At 32.7% G+C, this 19465-nt stretch overlaps 1 protein-coding gene across 1 annotated transcript; it reads right to left on the bottom strand.

The window, feature by feature from the left end:
• Positions 1 to 12982: 12982 nt before the first annotated feature.
• Positions 12983 to 19223, bottom strand: LOC149151452 (putative choline kinase 2). Its single transcript, XM_089443157.1, has 7 exons — positions 19116 to 19223; positions 17983 to 18225; positions 17296 to 17403; positions 16662 to 16779; positions 15856 to 15903; positions 13261 to 13361; positions 12983 to 13081 (listed from the first exon to the last, which is right to left on the bottom strand). The coding sequence occupies exons 1-7, from the start codon at positions 19221 to 19223 to the stop codon at positions 12983 to 12985; spliced, it is 825 nt and encodes a 274-aa protein (XP_089299283.1).
• Between the last annotated feature and the right edge of the window lie 242 nt (positions 19224 to 19465).

Genomic DNA, 19465 nt, shown 5'->3' with positions numbered 1-19465 from the left:
TTAGACTCAAAAAATCATGTTTGTCATTTGAAATCTATGCAATATACATTATTAGTTCATTCCCACAAAAAGAAAAAATAACTAGAGAAAAATATATTATTATCGTTATCAAATATTTAACAAAATGGGAAAAAATGATGCCAACCAAATCATGCACAAAAGAAGTAGCTTCCAAGTTAACATATTAAAACATCATTACAAGATTTGGGTGTTCCCCTCACTATTATAAGTGAATAAGGGACACATGTTTTGAATGAAACATTTAGAGTTTTGTTGAATAAATATTTCATTGGTCATAGAAAAAAATCTACATGCCATTCGCAAGAAAATGGTGTAGTCAATCCAAATAACAAAGTTGGAACAAAGGATTTAAAAAACCATGTGGAATTGACGATAAAGACTAGGATGCCAAAGTACCAACAGTGCTCTAAGCATATAGGACAACTTAGAAATGAGCAACTAGATAAACATTGTTTAAGCTAGTATATGGCTAGGAAGTTGTACTTCTACTACACTTCTGGACCAATGTTGCCAAAATGTCCATTGTACTTAGATGTGATATTGACAGAGCCAAGCAACAAATATTCTATCAACTAAATAAACTAGAAGAAGTCTAACTGATTGAAAAACATCATGAGGAAATCCAAAAGAAATAACAAAAAAATCGGTGTGGTTGACATGTGAAAAAGAAAGATGTAAAGAAAGGGGACGTTCTTCTTCTTTATGAAAACATAATAAAAGGACAAATGTGAAAACTAGAAATTGTGTGGTTAGGCCCCTACATTATTGAATAAAATCCAACCATCTAGCATAGTACAACTAAAGACACTACGATGGCACCTATTTGACAAAGTAGTATATGGTGTCTAACATAGAAAGTACTACAATTGATACATACAATTAGCCGTAACAGTGTAAAACCCTTCAAAGGTGTCACTAGATCGCTAAAAACAACTTTGATGGTAGTGAAAAATATCCTTTTAATCACAAAGACCTTAGCAAAGTCACATAATAATAATTAGTAATAAATTTGGTTACAATAAATTATATTAAAACTACCTAAAATGAAGTCTTTCATAATTAATCATGATCATAAATAAAAACAATTATTCACAAATTACATTAGAAATCAAGAAACAAACTCTAAGAGAAATAGAAGTAAACGAAAAAAACTCAGGAAAAACATGCACTTCAACTGAATGCAATCAATAAATCAAGGCTTAAGGAATAAATTCAATAAAAGGAAAAATTGAGATTAATGAAACAAATAAATTTCGTAACCAAATAAAAGAAATTTTATTAGTGAAATCAAATCAATTCAATGATGTCATCTATGAAGATTCAAGTGGAAAATCAAAACTGACATAGTTAGCGAAATCGACCTTAAAAATAAAATGACCATTTGATAGAAATCATTTGGAAAGATGAAATTTACAAGAATAAAAAAACCAACTTGACCTATATGTTACTTGCCCTATGATAATTCCACACAAGAGTTCATTAAATACTCTCATAATTGTTAAAATAGCTAATTAATTCTTGCATGGAGATTTCTCTGAAATGAGAGAGTCAGTTAACTGAGTGTTGAGTCAAGTCAAGTGATAGACGAATTTAGTGTGTGGTTGCATGTCAAGTTATTTTAGGCGAGTCTCTAGTTGGAAACACATAAATATCCCTCATCGAGATCATTGTAACCAATCAAATTTTGTGTGATCAATAGAAGAGCCGCAACTCATGTGTTTTGTGTGTGAAATTTGTGTTTTTGGCTTTTCCTTTCCAAAAAATTGGTACCAGAGTCGAGAAATAATCACAAGATCCATAGAGCCAGCGAAGTCAGCGAAGAAGAGAGGCAATTAAAAAAGATCAATGAATTTTTTAAAATTTCAAAGTAACAAAATTGTCAAACAATTAAAGTACACAACAAATTGGTTGCTTAATTAAAGAAAATTGATCACCGCATCTCCTCCGTGTCATAATATCTATTGTTTAAGGCAAACTTATGAAATCGTATTTGTTAGAGGTGCAACGCTTCCCAAGCCTGTCGATAGGTGTGGTGTTGCTGCGTGGGTTATTTTGATTGAAGTCAAAGTTTTTAGTTTGAAGACTCGCATGGAGTGTTTAGGCGAGTACTCTCCTTTAAACTTATATCAATTCATTATATTCTCACATGGGTGGGTAGTATTTAAGAGGGTTTAAATTTTATAAATAATTCGAATGGAGGTATTTCACAGGAACATTTAATATAAAGACTTTTTTATAAAAGTTTTTATATGAAAGATTTTTTTTATATATATAATTTTTTTTTAAACTTATATCAATTCATTATATTCTCACATGGGTGGGTAGTATTTAAGAGGGTTTAAATTTTATAAATAATTTGAATGGAGGTATATCAAAGGAACATTCAAAAAGATTTTTTTATAAAAGTTTTTATATTAAAGATTTGTTTATATATATAATTTTTTAAAATTTATATATATATGAAAAGATAGAAAGGGTTTTATTAAAAAGGAGTTTATTCAAAAGGAATTTTTTTGAAAAGGAGCATTGCAAAGCTTATAAAAGGAGAAATTTAGGGTTTTATTAGATTTTTTTTTTAAGAAAGATGGTTTTCTCAAACTTCCAGCTTTAGTTCCCGTCATTTATAGGGAAGGATTATGATGTGTGGGCCATTAATATGGCAACCACGTTGCAGACTCATGATGTTTGGGATTATGTCCAATTTGGGTTTTCAGTACCTAAGGATGAAGTAGAAGAACGAGCTCTCACTAATGCAGAGAGGGATCTATGGAAGAAAGACAAAAGGAAGAATGCATTGCAGCTTATCCAACAAGGAGTGGACCGAGCATTGTTCCAGCAAATTATGATCACATCTTCAGCAAAAGAATCATGGGAGACCTTGGCAAAAAGCTATAAAGGTATGACAGAAGTAGTATTGGGAAGAAGTAGTTGCATATGTTGTTTATGTGATAAACATATCTCCTACAAAGAGTGTGATGAACATAGTACTAGAATAAGCATGGTCAGGTATGTCTTGTAGCATATCTCATCTCAGAGTGTTTGGATGTGTAGCTTATGCACATGTTCCTAAAGAGCTAAGACACAAATTGTATGATAAAAGTGAAAAATGCATATTTACTAGTTATAGTGAGCAATAAAAAGATTACAAATTATATAACCCTGTTACCAAGAAGACCATAATTAGCAAAGATGTTGTGTTCAAATAATAAGAGTCATGGAATAGGGCTGTAGACAAAACAGTTGATGCACAAGTGCCATTGATGGAAGAAGATGATGTAGTAGAAAAGGAGCAACATGGACCTTCAAGAAGATCAACAGACCGATATTCTCTCACCAATCAGTGACAATGAATCAAACAATGGTAAGCGAAATATGAGAAGTTTGAAAGATATTTATGATGATTTGGATGTTAGTTCAAATTTTGCATTGTTGTCATTCCAACCTTCTTCATTTGAAGAAGCTATCGAAGATGAAAATTGGGTGCAAGCCATGGATGAAGAAATTGAAGCTATTGAAAAGAACGATACATGGGATTTGGTTGATTTTCCAAAGGAAAAAAATCTCATTGGTGTGAAATGGGTGTATAAGACAAAGTTGAATTAGAAAGGTGAAATTGACAGATTTAAAGCAATACTTGTAGCAAAAGGATTCTCACAGCAACTGGGAATAGATTTTGGATAAACTTTTGCTCCAATAGCCAGATTGGATATTGTAAGAGCAGTTCTATCCACAATGACTTAGAGCAAGTGGAAAGTATATCAGATGGATGTGAAATCGGCCTTCTTGAATGTAATTCTAGGAGAAGAAACTTATGTGCAACAACCACCACGTTATGAAGTTGAAGGTAAATAAGATAAAGTTTACAAGTTGAAGAAAGCGCTCTATGGACTCAAGCAAGCACTTAGAGCCCGGTATAACATAATTGGTATCTACATGACCAAGAATGAATTTTGCAGAAGCAACATTGAGCCTACCTTGAACATAAAGGTAAATGAGCATGGACAAATTTTGATTGTTTGCTTATATGTTGATGACATGATTTATACATGTGATTTTGAATTGGATGAATTTAAAGCAACCATGACGAAAGAATTTGAGATGATAGATCTTGGTCTCATGAAATATTTTCTTGACATCTAGAAATTGAGAAATCTAGAAAACAAATTTTTATTTGTCAAAATAAATATGCTAGAGATTTGTTGAAAATATTCAGGACGAAGAATTTCAAACTTGTCCCCACACCAGTCGCAACAGGTACAAAGTTAAGCAAGGAAGATGAAGAATCAGATGTCAATCCAACTCTATTCAAAAGATGGGTTGGAAACCTCGTGTATCTCACAGCTACAACACCACATATTATGCAAGGAGTGAGTTTGATTTCGAGATTTAGGGAGACTCCAAAAGACACACATTGGAGTACAGGAAAAATAATTCTGAGATACATAGCAGGAACTAGAGATTGTAGCATAATGTATGCAAGCATAGAAAAGAAGGATTTGATTGGATACACTGAAAGTGATTTTGCAGGTAGTTTGGATGATTTGAAGAGCATTTTTGGTTATGTGTTCCATCTTGGTTTAGGTGTGATTTCATGGGCATCTAAGAAGCAACCTATTGTGACACTTTTATTAGCAAAAACATGATATGTAGCAACAACATCAACAACATGTCAAGTATTGTGGTTAAGAAGAGTATTTGATGGACTTAAGCAGAAAATAACATGGATCAACAATAATATATTTTGATAACACCTCAATGATTTCACTATCCAAGAATAGTGTGATTCATCAAAAGAGAAAGCATATTGATACTAGATATCACTTTATTAGAGAACTTGTGAGAAATGTAGAAGTTCACTTAAAGCCTTGTAAATCTAGTGATCAATTGGCTTATATATTTACTAAGTCATTAGCAAAAGATGTGTTTGAGTTTCACATAATAAACTTGGGTGTTGTAAGCCTAGTTGAGACATAGACTAGCAAGCATGTTTGAGTTGTTATGAGTTAGTGTTATTTTAGAGGTAATAATTAAAGGGGAGTATTAAAATAGCTAATTAACTCCCACATGGAGATTTATCTAAAATTAGAGATTCATTTAATTGAGTGTTGAGTCAAGTCGAGTTAAGTGATAGACGAATTTAGTGTGTGGTTGAATGTCAAGTTATTTTAGGCGAGTCACTAATTGGAAACATATAAATATCCATCATTGGGTTCATTGTAATCAATCAAATTTTGTGTGATCAATAGAAGAGTCGCGGATCATGTGTTTTGTGTGTGAAATTTGTGTTTTGGCTCCTCTGCATTTCCAACAATAATTCTCTATAGATACTAAAAATTTGACTAATTGCACAAAATAATTTCATTCTTGTCACACTAGCTTATAAATAAAGGCAAGGCTTATGATTCCATATTATTATTTTGTAATCGTGAGAAATCATGCGAACTAATTTTTGTGTTTGCAAATAGTTAATTGATGTCTACGTGAAAATCCCAAGTTCTATTTCTAGAAATTCAGGGGATTGTGGAGATGTCAAGAATGAGAAGATGGGCACATGGAGAGGAAATATGAATGGTACCAAGATTGATGTAGAGAATTGATAGAATTGATGCGTCAAGGATGAGACGTCATTGTTCAATATGCACCAAGAAATAATGGAGGACATTTCACAAAATAAACATTCACAAATATATACACAAAGGCTCGATAAAAATGAATAAAGAAAAACCCACATCAAACACTACTTCGCTAAATCTCCCAGTTAAGATTTCGGAAAAATGAAAAGAGTTGATAATGCAGATTATAAACACAAGAGACAAGATATAGAAGAAAAACACATGAACTAGTAAAAGAACATGTGGGAAGGCATCCCCATGTGGTTCACAACCCTTGTTGTTGATAAATAGGAAAAATGCTTGGAGCAAGGGAGTAATAGAAAAATGAAACCTTACGTAAAGACTCAACATAAAACCAACATAAAATTAGTGAAGAGGATCTTCGTGAAGGGAAAATTGCACAAGCAATTGTTCATTGTGTTCAAAATATCTACCCAACCAATGATAAGTTCTCTTGACAAAAACATAAGCCAACTCAATATATTATCAAAAAATGGTTAATTTTTTCCAACAAATTTTGTATGTTGAACATATATCTACGGGACAATGGTTTGTAAAACTCATGACCCAATATCACCTTGTCAACGACTAGCTTCACAAGCAAGCCAAAGGTTTCAATTTCCAACTCCAACATCAACATCAGTAGCACCAACATCAACTTGTGCAAAAAAAACACTATTTAAGAATGAGTGAAAGAAATGGAATTCCAAATATTATATTCTCTATAAAATTTTATATCATCATTGTAATCATATCTCCCACTTGTTGGGATGAGCAAGGAACTGAGTCAGGGGGAGATCTGGGAGGGATTAGTCCTGTTGACACCTAATCTTCATGATTGAAAATTTTATGTAAATAAATAAATTGGGAAGGTGAACAGTCATCGGGAGATGAACTGAACAATCACTCCCTATTGTATATAACAATGGGTTACCTATGGAATAAAAAACGAATCAGTTGTTTGTTTTGTGGAATTACTGCCTGGCCTGACATGGTATCAGAGCCAGCTCCCTATTTACCCTTTATGTCTTTGTAACTCCTGATCTGCTCCATTGCTCTCTATAGTTATGTCTGCCACACCTGTGCTGCCCTGACGTATTCTATTTATGATTTTTTTTGCATACGCTCAGACTCCAAAACTGTTTCATATTCTCTGACCCCTGACACCTCTTTCCATAACGCGCTGCCTTTCCAGCGCTGCCTCTGCTGCAAACTCACTATTGTAACGTTGAATGATGGTATCATTGAGTGATGGTATCGTTGAAACGTTGAATGATGGTATCGATGGTATCGACCGCTCAATGGTGGCTCAGCGAAATGGTGGCGCTGCCTGGACCTGAACTGGCGACCTTCAGCTCTTTTGCCTCTGCTGCAAACTCACTATTGAAACGTTGAATGTTTGGTAACGCTGTCCCTTTGAATCCTATTGAACTGCGTTGTGGTTTAACCCTATTGAACTGCGTTGTGGTTTAACTGCGTTGAATGATTTAATGATTTAACTGCTTGAAATGTTGAATGGTGGTGCTGCCCCGGTCGCAGCGGAATAAGCTTTGAAGCTTCTATTCATTATAAACTGCTAAAACGTCGATTGCAACATAAAGACTTGACAGCCGGTGGATGTTCTATTAACGGTGCCCAATGTATTTTGATGTTGTTCAATGAAATGTTTGTCTCTATTAGTATTTTCGATGCGCAACAGAAATTGGTATTTTCGGTGCAAGTTGCGATACTCATCGAAATATTCTCTTTGGATTGAATAATATATTTTCCATACATCTTTCTTTTAAAGTCTGGTCAATATATATATTGAATGACAGAGCATTTTGAGTTTTGAACTGTGGTATTAACGCTATTTGAATAGTCCAGCGTATTGCACTGTGCGGTTAAAATAGTATTTGAACTGCGGCTTTATTAAGTGATATACACAGCCTATGAACTGCTTTTGAATCGGTCCAGCGAATGGTCTATGGTATATATATTGAATGGTATATATATATTGAATGATTTTCATTTGTGCGTGGAGCTCTTGTTTAAAAGAAAATAAAAGGGGAGGTGATATGGAAATATTATATGAGGATATTTTATAAATTTTGGAGACATTTGAAGAAAACATAGTGCATAAAGACTTTGAAATATTTTTGCCCTTTTGAGTACAATTTCATTGTATATCAGCATAAGTATTTTTTCTATCAGCAGAAGTTTTTTTTTTACAAAATGCATTCAATCATCTCTATGGTAGGAATAGTTCTCACTGGCAAGGAGAACTATCCTGATTGGTCCCGGATGATACAACACACCCTCATCTTCAATGAGTTGTGGAAAGGAGTGTGTGTCGGAGAAGGAGACTGTGACCCAGAAAAGCCTACCTTAGACAAAGAGCTTGCGATTTGGGAAAACAAGAACAGCAAAGCTTATGCATTAATCGCAGCATCTGTAAATAAAGAGGTGAGTCGCCATATTTCATCATATTCAACTGCCTTTGAAGATTTACAAAAGCTGAAAGAACTCTATGACTCACATTCTGCACTTGAAGTCGTCCAACTCATGATTAAACTCTTCACTCTTGAACTGCAAAATAATGATCCTCTTGCTCTTGCATCTGAAATAAAGTCTATAATGAATGATATCAAATCCACTAAGGTTGAGCTGGATATCCCTCTTACTGCTTTTCTCAAGGCACTTTATCCTACTTACTCCAATTATCTTGAGTCTTTGCAAGCAAATGGAAATCTCAAAGATGTAACCTTTGACTCTCTTGTGAAAAAGTTTGCTGAAAGAGAAAAAGCTTTTGGAAAGAAGACAACCCCTGAGTCTTCTGAAGAGACTGTGTGCCTTGCTCATAAAGAAAAACATCCTGCTCAAGATTCTACAAGAGGAAGAGGTGGACGAAGAGGAAGAGGAAGATATTTCAGAGGCAGGGGGGCAGACATTCTCAAGGAGAAAAGGCAGATTTACACTGTATTCGCTGCAAAAGAAATGGATCACATGATGCATCCACATGCAAGCTACCATGGGACAAAATTGAGCAGAGAAGAAACCAACAAAAAGGTAAAACTGATGATACAGACAAAGGTAAAGCACCTGAATCCGCTCACTATGTTGAGGCACAATGTAACATTGGAGTAAATGAAGATTTGTTTAATGCTTCACTTGCTTCCTGGAAAAATGATTGGTTGCTTGATTCAGGAGCAACCTGTCACATGACTCATAGAAAAGATTTTTTTGAATATTTCACTGACAATGTTGATGGAGCAGTATACTTTGTAGATCAATCAAAAATCAAGCCATCAGGGCTTGGCACAATCAGGCTTAAACTGCCTGGTCTTCCAGACTTTCATCTGGATCATGTTCTATATCTCCCACAGCTCAAGAGAAACTTGTTGTCCTTGGTTCACATCCACCAGCAAGGTCACTCCATTCATATGTTTGATGGCAAGCTTGAGGTAAGAAAAGCATCTGACCACTCACTTGTCATGAGGGGAATAGAAGAAGAAAGGCTTCTCAAACTGCAAGGAACCTCTGCTCATGCACAACATTTCTCATGTATTTCTCATCATGAAGAAGGTACACTTCCATCAAGTTTATTATGGCATGCTAGATTTGGACATTTAAACTATGACAGTCTCTGCTTATTGAAGAAAAATGGTGTTGCTGGTTTTCCTACAATTCCTGGGAAACATAAGCAATGTGATGCTTGCATTCTAGGAAAGCATAACAAACAGTCTTTTCATGATTCACATTCAAGAGCACATAGGAAGCTTGAACTCATTCATTCAGATTTATGTGGTCCAATGCCCGTTCCTTCTGCAAATGGAAATAAATATATCATGACATTTATTGATGATTACACCAGAATGTGTTGGGTTTATTTATTGAAGAACAAATCTGATGCCTTTCAAACATTCAAGAATTTTCATAAATGGATTGAAAATGATGCACAATCTCATATTGGGTCTATTCACACTGATAATGGAAAAGAATATACATCAAATGAATTTGAAAACTATCTTTGCCAACATGGGATCAAACATCAAACAACTGTGCCTTATAATCCCCAACAAAATGGTGTAGCTGAAAGAATGAATAGAACAATCTTGAATGTGGTACGATCCATGCTTTTCTTCAAAAATGTAAAGATAATGTTTTGGGGTGATGCTGTTCTATGTGTTGCATATATAAAGAATAGATGTCCATCTAATGCTATAAGAAACAAGACTCCTTATGAATTGTGGTATGGACATGTTCCTTCGGTAAAACATCTCAGGGTCTTTGGTTCCACCTGTTATGCTTTGATACCAAAGGTACATAGAAACAAACTTGGTGCTAGAAGTCGTAAGTGTATCTTCCTGGGGTATTCAAACACCTCCAAAGCATACCGCCTCTATGATGAAGTAAATAAAAAGTTTGTTGTATCTAGAGATGTAATTTTTCTTGAATCATCCAAATCTGACAATGTTGTTGAGCGGAAACTTGATCGCTTGGATAGATTCGTAAAAACGAAATCATTTCAAGAGTTTGATAATCAGATTCCACATCTTGAAGGGGGGATTCCTATACTAGATCAACATGTGGAATCTTCTTCTGAAGAACAATCTCCCCTGCATGAAACTCCAACAACGTATGATGCTTTAAGTGATGTAATTGATAGAATTGGGAGACTCAATCTTGATTCAGTCCCAACTCAATCAACAGATCAGCCTGGACCATCTCAGAAAGGTCCCCCGAAGTGGTTGACAAAGGCACTTGAAAGTGTTCATCCTGATGAAATTGGAAAAACAGGAACCAGAAACACAAACCAACAAAATGGAGGTGATGTAGATGACTCTAATTCACCTGTTGATATGGATGTTACTTATGATTGTGAATTGAACTTGTCTATAGATTTTGAACCAACTTCCTTCAAAGAAGCTGCTTCTCATGATGAATGGAAAGAAGCGATGCAAAAGGAGTATGATGCCCTCATAAAGAACGGCACTTGGAAGCTGGTTGATCCTCCATTTGGAACCAAACCAATTGGCTGCAAGTGGGTCTACAAGAACAAGTACAAAGTTGATGGCTCACTTGACAAGCACAAAGCTAGGCTTGTGGAAAAAGGTTTTGCACAGAAGGAAGGGGTCGATTATGAGGAAACTTTTGCCCCCACAGCAAAATGGGCCACCATCCGGACACTCTTTGCAGTAGCAGCTTAGAACGGTTGGAAAGTCCATCAAATGGATGTAAAAACTGCATTCTTGAATGGAGATCTAAAAGAGAATGTTTTTATGTCCCAGCCTGAAGGATTTGCTGTGAAAGGACATGAACATAAAGTATGCAAACTTGTGAAGTCCTTGTATGGCCTCAAACAAGCACCGCGAGCCTGGTATGAAAAACTAACTGAGCATCTTTTGAAACTCAACTTCAATCATTTTGATCTTGATGATGCAACTTTATTTGTCAAGAAAGTTGGCAAAACAGTTGTGTATCTTGTGGTATATGTAGATGATCTTTTAATGACAGGGAACAATGAAAGCTACATTGCATCCATAAAGAAGGAATTGGGGAAAAGTTTTGAAATGACTGATTTGGGCTATGTTCATTACTATCTTGGCATTGAAGTAACCCAACATCCAAAAGCCATATTTCTTTCTCAAAAGAAATACATTGGAGATTTGTTAAACAGATTTGGCATGACAGAGTGCAATCCTATTTCTACTCCAATGGAACAAAACTTAAAACTCACATCTATTGAAGGAAAGGAATTTGAGGATGCAACAAAGTATAGACAGCTTGTAGGAAGTCTCATCTACCTCACTACTACCAGACCAGACATTTCATTTGCTGTTGGAATCCTCTCCAGGTTTATGCAAAAGCCTTGTGAAGGACATTGGTCTGCTGCAAAAAAGAGTTTTAAAGTACTTGAAGGGAACTCAAGACTATGGAATCAAGTACACACAGGTGGATGACTTCAGTTTGATCGGATACTCTGATTCAGACTTCGATGGAGACAAAGAAACTGGAGTATCTACTTCAGGATATGCTATGAGTCTTGGATCAAGAGTTGTCTCTTGGAGATCACGCAAACAATCAGTTCCAGCAGATTCCACAACAGAAGCAGAATACATGGCAGCAGCTGAAGCAACAAAAGAAATTGTGTGGCTCAGGAAAATTCTTGAATATTTGCAGGTAAAACAAGTACAATCAACTCCAATCATGATTGACAACACCTCTGCAATAAAGTTGGCCAAGAACCCAAAGTTCCATGATCGAATGAAGCATATCAATACTAAATATCATCTGATTCGACATCATGTTGAGGCCAAAACAATCCATCTCTGTCATTGTTCCACAAATGAGCAAATTGCAGACATCTTCACCAAAGCACTTGGAAGGGAAAAGCTTGAACGATTCAGAATGATGCTTGGACTCACCAACATCCCTTTAGATTAAGGGGGGGAATGTTGACACCTAATCTTCATGATTGGGAATTTTATGTAAATAAATAAATTGGGAAGGTGAACAGTGATCGGGAGATGAACTGAACAATCGCTCCCTATTGTATATAACAATGGGTTATCTATGGAATAAAAAACGAATCAGTTGTTTGTTTTGTGGAGTTACTGCCTGGCCTGACAAGTCCAAGCAGTTGACTAGACCCAATAATGGAGTTGATTAACCAAGTTGAAATATATGTTGGTTGAACCACCCAAATAATTAGAGAGTTATAATTATATGGCAGTTGAAAAGATAGAACATAAGTAAACATAATAAAGACAACCAAATCAAAATATAAATTAGTTGAACCACCTAAATAATTAGACAATTATAACTATATGGAAAGTGAAAGAATAAAACATAAATAAACATAATAAAAACTATTATATTTAGTACATTAACATCAATACTATTTTACTAATCGCCCACTACTTATGTTATCATTCATTTTTCTCATATCTATATATTTATTTATTACTTAATTAATTTGTTATTAAAAATCCGATACAACATAACCCTATGGGAAAATATATATATATATATATAATAAAATTACACTCACTTGTAGAAAAATATATCACTCAAAGAAAAATTTAAATAACATAATTAACCCACTATACAGTAATAAAAAAAATTAATCATAATTTCAATCAAAAGTACATAATGATAAATATGAATAAAAAAAATTAATCATAATTTCAATCAAAAATACATAATGATAAATATGATCTAAATGAACAATATTATCTCATTATTAAAATCTCAGAAATAGTCCTAACTTCTCTCATAATCCAAATTAATTATTCAATATATAATATGGAATCCATGTCCAATTATTAAATATTTAAAATAATCATAACTTCTTCGATCAAAGTTGGCTATTCAATATTTATTATTGAATGCTTCCATAAATTGTATTGTTGAAACTTCTGTCGAGCATACTCCATATAATCAAAGTCTATGGTGTTCACACGCCCCTGGATAGAAACAAACAACCTAATGAATAGGCAAATGATATTCTATAAAAATGAGGACATCGCAAAATATTAATCTATGGAATTTAATAAGTTCTTCAAAATTATCTATATAAAATGAATGGGATAAAAAACAATATATACCCAAGTTAATACTATAAAGGAAGTTATAGAAAATATACCGCAATAATTCCCCATAGAGCCCAATGGATATGGCTTGCAATAGTATATTTCTCGATATCTTTTAAAAACTGTTCAACTTCTTTTTCACTCACAGTTTCACCTACATTCACATACCAAAAATTATTAACAACTTTGCAATAGCATATTTTCAAAATTTTCTAAGAGTTTATTGATTTTTTTTTTTTTTTTAATTTATCACTTATTTTTATCATCATAAAAATCTTAAAATTTCGTAATTAATTAATAAAAAATAATTATATTATATATATAAAATTAGTTTAGTGGTCTTTAAAAAAGTTTTCAATATTGTTTCTTGGTATAAGTTTTGGAAAAGACTTAATAGATGAAGGTTCCTTTTGAGTTGAGGATTGTTGTGATTCGGTATAAGTTTTGGAAAAGGCTCAAGAGATAAAGGTTTTTCTTGAGTTGAGGATTGTTGTGATTCGTCTTTATGAGATTATTGTTGTTAAGGTTAAGACCAATTAAGGGTGGTCTAAATATATTAAATGCAACATCGGGGTTAAGCAAGGGTGCCCCTATCCCCTACCCTTTTTGGCATTTACATCGATAAGCTTGAGGAGTGTTTGGAAACTATGGGTTGCAAAGGCACCAAGCTTGCTGGTATAATCATTAATCTTCTCCTTTATGTTGATGATATCATTCTTCTCGCCATAAGCCATGATGACCTAGGAAGCAACTCAAGGATCTTCATGGTTACTGCTCCAAGATGGGTATGACTATTAATATCGACAAGACTAAAGTCATGATAATTAAATCCAAAAATATCACCAATGGTAATTTCGTCTATGATAATAATGACTTAGAACATGTTTCTTCTTATAAATATTTAGGTATTGGCATTCCTCAACATCTCAACTGGAATTATAGCATTGAGAAAATGATTATTTGCGATTGGAAAGCTTATGATGAGTCGGAAAACAATTGTAAGTCTGTTAATCTTTGCATTTAGTGTAAAAAAAATTCCTCTTTGAGGCTCTTGTCACCCCTGTTATCTTATATGGATGTGAAGTTTGGTGTTGCAGTATATCCAGAGAGTCATGGAGAAAGATTGAGATGATTCAAAAGAAATTGATAACCTACAACCTCAAGATCAATGGAAATATTCCATACCCAATCCTCCTAATCGAAGTTGACCTTTCCCCCATTGAGAGCAAGGCTATGTTTAGGTATCTGATGTATAAGAAGAAGCTTTAGAAGATTGAATCACATAAGCTTCCTAAAATTGCTTCAAAATCTAGTCAAAACCCCCACCTCCACCTCAAGCATGGGTGGCATAAGGATGCTCAGTCTTGGCTCAACCACTGGGGGGTAAAGGAGGTGATCATCATGGGAAACAAGGGGATTGTCAAAGATACTATTACCTCCAAATTTAGGGAAAAAGGAAGCTGAGATATTATAAGGAGGTGATCAACCCCACCCTTGATAACCAAAATTATTTTTCTGTATTGACCAACACTAAGAAAAAAATGAGCATTGCTAGGATAAGAACTAATTTTCATTAGCTTCGAAGTGAAATTGGGTAGTGGTCTACTCCCAAAACTCCATGGGATGATATAATCTGTCAACTTTGCAATACTAAGAAGGTGGAAGATGGAAAACACTTCCTCTTAGATTGTCTGGCTCTTACTCACATCCTCTCTCATTTCCCTAACATCTCCCACACTTCCAATCTTCTTGACTTGTTAAGTCAAGCCCAACTATAATGACCTTGGAGCACTTCTTTCCCTTATTTTGATCATAGAAATAATATTTTGAAGAATAGAGCTAGATTCTTATTTTCTTAAAGTTCGATAGATTACATTGGTCTTAGTGGATGTTAATGATCATCATTATCATCATCACCATAACAAAAATTATTATAATTTAAATTAGGATATGTGCTTTTTACATAATCTTTGATTAATTATTTTTTTAAAATTATCTATTCATTTATTTTTTTAATATAATATAATTAATATAAATATTTAAGATAATTTAATTTTAAAAATTATTACAATTATTTTAAAATTATAAATCTAGATTAATTAAAGAGAAGTTAGACTTTAAAATAATAATTCATTCACATTGTTTATGCATTGATTGGAAAACTTTTATATATATATATATATATAAATTAATTTAATAATAAAATTGATTTTTTGGGGTTAAGTAAGGTGAGTTTTTAAATGATTGGCATGCTTAATGCCATTTGAGTAGCCATGATACAAGGGCATCTAAGCCATCAAAATCACCCAAGAATCACCCTTGACTTGGGCCACCAACTCTTAGCATGATTAGATTTTTCCCACAAAATTTAGAACTAATAAACTCTTCACCACAGAGTAGGTTAACAAAACACACTACCTCATAAGCTAACGAAAAGTAAATTTTAAAATAAATATTAATACAAAATATATTTTTATATAATTTAAATAAATTATTTAAAAAATAAAATTAATTAAATAACAAAATTACAATTTTAAAATAAATCACATAATTACAATCTAGAAAATATATAAGAAGTAAATTATATATATAATTAATAATACACATGATAATCTCAAAAGCCAAAGAAGAGAACGTACCTGGGCCACTGGATGGCTTTAAATATTCTTTCACAAATGTACGACGCTTCTCAAAATCTATTGAAAGAAAAGATAATAAATATGTATATGTTAGATTGAAGTTTTTAAAATTAAATGTATCATATGAATATGTATATTTTTCATATTTAAACAAAATTATATAAATAAATAAAAAAATTAAAAATTAATTAATATTTGGTAAAAAAATATTTTCATACTTATTATATATATATTTAATTTAGAAATTCTCAAAATTCATAATTATAATAAAATTTATAATTTTAAAATTATATATATGACAAAATTATATATACGCTAATTAAAATATTAATATTAATTATAGAATTAAATTATTTAATAATATAATTAAATATTATTTTATTTATAATATGTTTATAGAACTGTGTGATTTAATATCAAATTTATCACATAATGTGAATAAGAAACATTAACCGAATCCACATCCATTACTTAAATTTGACTTAAAATGTAAACTTATTATAATACATTATTTTAAAATAAAAGAAAAAAACATAAATAAAGTATGAATAATTAATAGGCTTTACATTTATCAAATATAAAAATTTCTAAAATATCTTAGTATATAAAACACTTCTAAAATATCTTAGTATATGAAATTGATATGACTTTACCTTTAATGATTATTCATTAACTCTATGATAATTTAATATAATAAATCTAATTATAACTTAATAACATTTACCTTTAACTAAACTACTACAATTCTTTTATACTTATAATATTGTAATTTTAATAATTCAACCAAAAAACATTCAAACTATAATTAAATATACCTGGATATTTGTTGAAGTCTAATATATGTGGTGTATCACTATGATAATCACCAGCCATCTCACAAAAGTGATTTGCTATATCATATGCCACTGGATTATAAGTTGAGCAATCATAATCCTGTTTCCAATAAAAACAAATATTAATATATTTTAAAAATTGTAATAAATTCTACCCACAAGTCCATGTATTATTGTTGTTACCACTGACCAGCACCATTGCATACCTACCAGTTTGGAATACTGGTAATTAACTTTATTTGATATTTTTAAAACATTTTGGAAAGGTAGAAGAAGAGTTAAGTCAAAACAGTTGAGTTAATTTTTATTAGTTAGATTTTCAAAATATTTAAGACTTTATTTTAGGATTATTTTAATGTTGTGAGTGCATTGAATATATAGGTTAACATAAATTTTCCAAGAAGGATCTAATTTTTTTAAGCTCATTTTTTTTATGAGTAAATATTATTTAAATGTTTTGTATAATTATTTAATTATTTAATTTTAGATTTTTTCAATTTTATTTTAATAAACATAAGTAAATTTTCAACTTTAATAATGACCTAACAGTGTTACACATCATATTCACAAAAATATAAAATGTTTGAATATAAAATGTATTACACATCATATTCACAAAAATATAAAATGTTTGAATATAAAATGTGTTAAAATATAATTCCCATAACTGCGCCGCTATTTTTGCAGATATTTCGGGATTTCTTATATCAGGGGCAGACAATGTCTAAAACACAGAGTACAGATTAGAAAAAGACAGTCGCAATAAAATAATTTTGATCTAAAGAAATTTATCGATTTATTGACTCATACACATGCAAAACATATTAAGCAGATCAGATGCAGCGAATATACGGATGTGTTTATGTATAAAATCAGGCATTTAATTTTTTTTCGTGTCTAAAATTTTTAGACAGGGATTTATAGGTTATTTTGATGAGAGATAGACTGGGCTGTACAATAAGCTTCTCGACTCAACTAGTATACAATTGAAATCGACTCAACTAGTATACAATTGAAACCATATGAATAAGAAAAAATATAATTTTTGGAGAATTGGATTACATCACAAACTCAATTAAACATGTTTAAAAAAACTTAAACCCAAACAATAAAAAAACTAATTTTCGCCAAACCACTCGAACTAAAATCCTTTAACAATCCTCAAACTAACACCCAATTCTTTAACCATCCATAACAAAATCCAATCCTTTAACCATCCATGGATAGCTCAAAAGAGTTGTGAAATTCTACTTTACCTTTGCGTTGAGAAATGGCTCAAAAGAGTTGTGAAATTCTTCTTTACCTTTGCGTTGAGAAACTCCTCAATGCGGCCATTATGAAAGTAACCCAAGAGACGCGGACCCTGACCAAGATTTGAAATGCACTCAAACGCCCGAATCTCATATTCTCGATCAAAATACGTATTGGCGGCCTCTCCGTAGATTCGAACCAGGACCTTCCTGGGCTTCTCCCCGTCTCTGGTCTGCCAGCTACATTGAAAAATATGATTAGTGACGGCGGCGCCCGTGAGACGGGTGACTTCCATCTGCTTTGCATCATAGTTACCAAATTCGGCAGAATCGGCTTAAAAAATTCGAATATTCGGCAGTTCGATTCGGTTCGGTGATTAATACGGTTAAATTCGGTTCGGTGATTGGTTTCTTCTCCTAAATAATAGAACTGACGTGGACTTGGGTGGACTTGGTATTATTAAGGAGGGTGAGATTCGTAGTATTTCTACCGATTAGAGAAGAACTGACGTGGACTTGGGTGGACTTACGTGGACTTGGTGGACTCGGTATTATTAAGGAGGGTGAGATTCGTAGTATTTCTACCGATTAGAGAACATTTCTAATTTCCCTTGCTCGAATATTTCTAATTTCCCTTGCTCGATTTCCCTTGCTCGAATATTTCTAATTTCCCTTGCTCGAATAGAGAAAATAAAAATTGATAATATGAGTGAAATTAGAAAAAATCTGTTTTTTCAATTTTTAATTTAGAAAAGAAACAGAAAATAAGTGAAACTAGCTTATTCTTTCTTTGTTATAAGATTCTATGAATAGAAATAAATAGAGTTTAGATGGCATATATAAAGAAGAAAAATAAAAAGTTAAAAAGGCATAACAAAATAAGTAAAATTGATATTAGAAAATTTTTGTTTTTTCAATCTTGCAAACCGAAATGTGTGAAGTAACTTAATTTTAAGTAATTAGTTTTTATTTATGGAGGGATTGATGTTTTGGAGAGAAAAGATGAATAGTAAATTTTTTAGACAATTATATTATTTAAAATTAATAAAAAATATTCATAATTCAAAATAAATTGAGAAAAATTTAATAAAAAAACAGTTTTTATGATGTCTATTATCGAATTTTTTGCGAATTGAATTTTTTTCATTCGAATTTTTATCGTATCGAATCGAATTGGAATTCGAACTTGGTAACTATGCTTTGCATCGATGAAGTCCTCCCAATTCGGAGCCACAGCCTGCAGAGCGCTCTCGGCATCTGCAGCTAATTTCACGCACTCAGTCACAGATGCCATGGGATGATGAGTCAGTTGAATTCAAGCTCCAAAATCCAGCAGTGGATCAAGATTTATTGACTAGTACTACAGAAGAAGCAATGCCGCTTCAGAGACAGAGGGCCTGAAAATGGATGATCACAAATTTGGACTTGGCTGGTCTCAAACATGGACCTTATATTCGTGATCTGACCAGCCCCCACAGATCTGTCAAATAGTGGCAAAAACTTAAAAAGCGGACGTGACAAGCGTTGAAGGGATGT

Source organism: Pinus tabuliformis, chromosome 9 (assembly GCF_031772625.1).
Source record: "Pinus tabuliformis cultivar Carrire ecotype Pingquan chromosome 9, CPIR1, whole genome shotgun sequence".
Lineage (NCBI taxonomy): Eukaryota > Viridiplantae > Streptophyta > Pinopsida > Pinales > Pinaceae > Pinus > Pinus tabuliformis.
Note: the sequence above shows the minus strand (reverse complement) of the source record. Positions and strands in the feature narration are given on the sequence as shown.

Bases quoted from the DNA above. Each gene is read 5' to 3' on its own strand.
- LOC149151452 (XM_089443157.1), bottom strand. From the start codon at position 19,223: ATGGCATCTGTGACTGAGTGCGTGAAATTAGCTGCAGATGCCGAGAGC. The intron at 15,904-16,661 runs GTATATTTAATT...TTCTTTCAATAG, and splicing joins AGACTTCAACAAATATCCAG to ATTTTGAGAAGCGTCGTACA. The intron at 13,082-13,260 runs GTATATTTTCTA...GTTTCTATCCAG, and splicing joins CTCTATGGGGAATTATTGCG to GGGCGTGTGAACACCATAGA.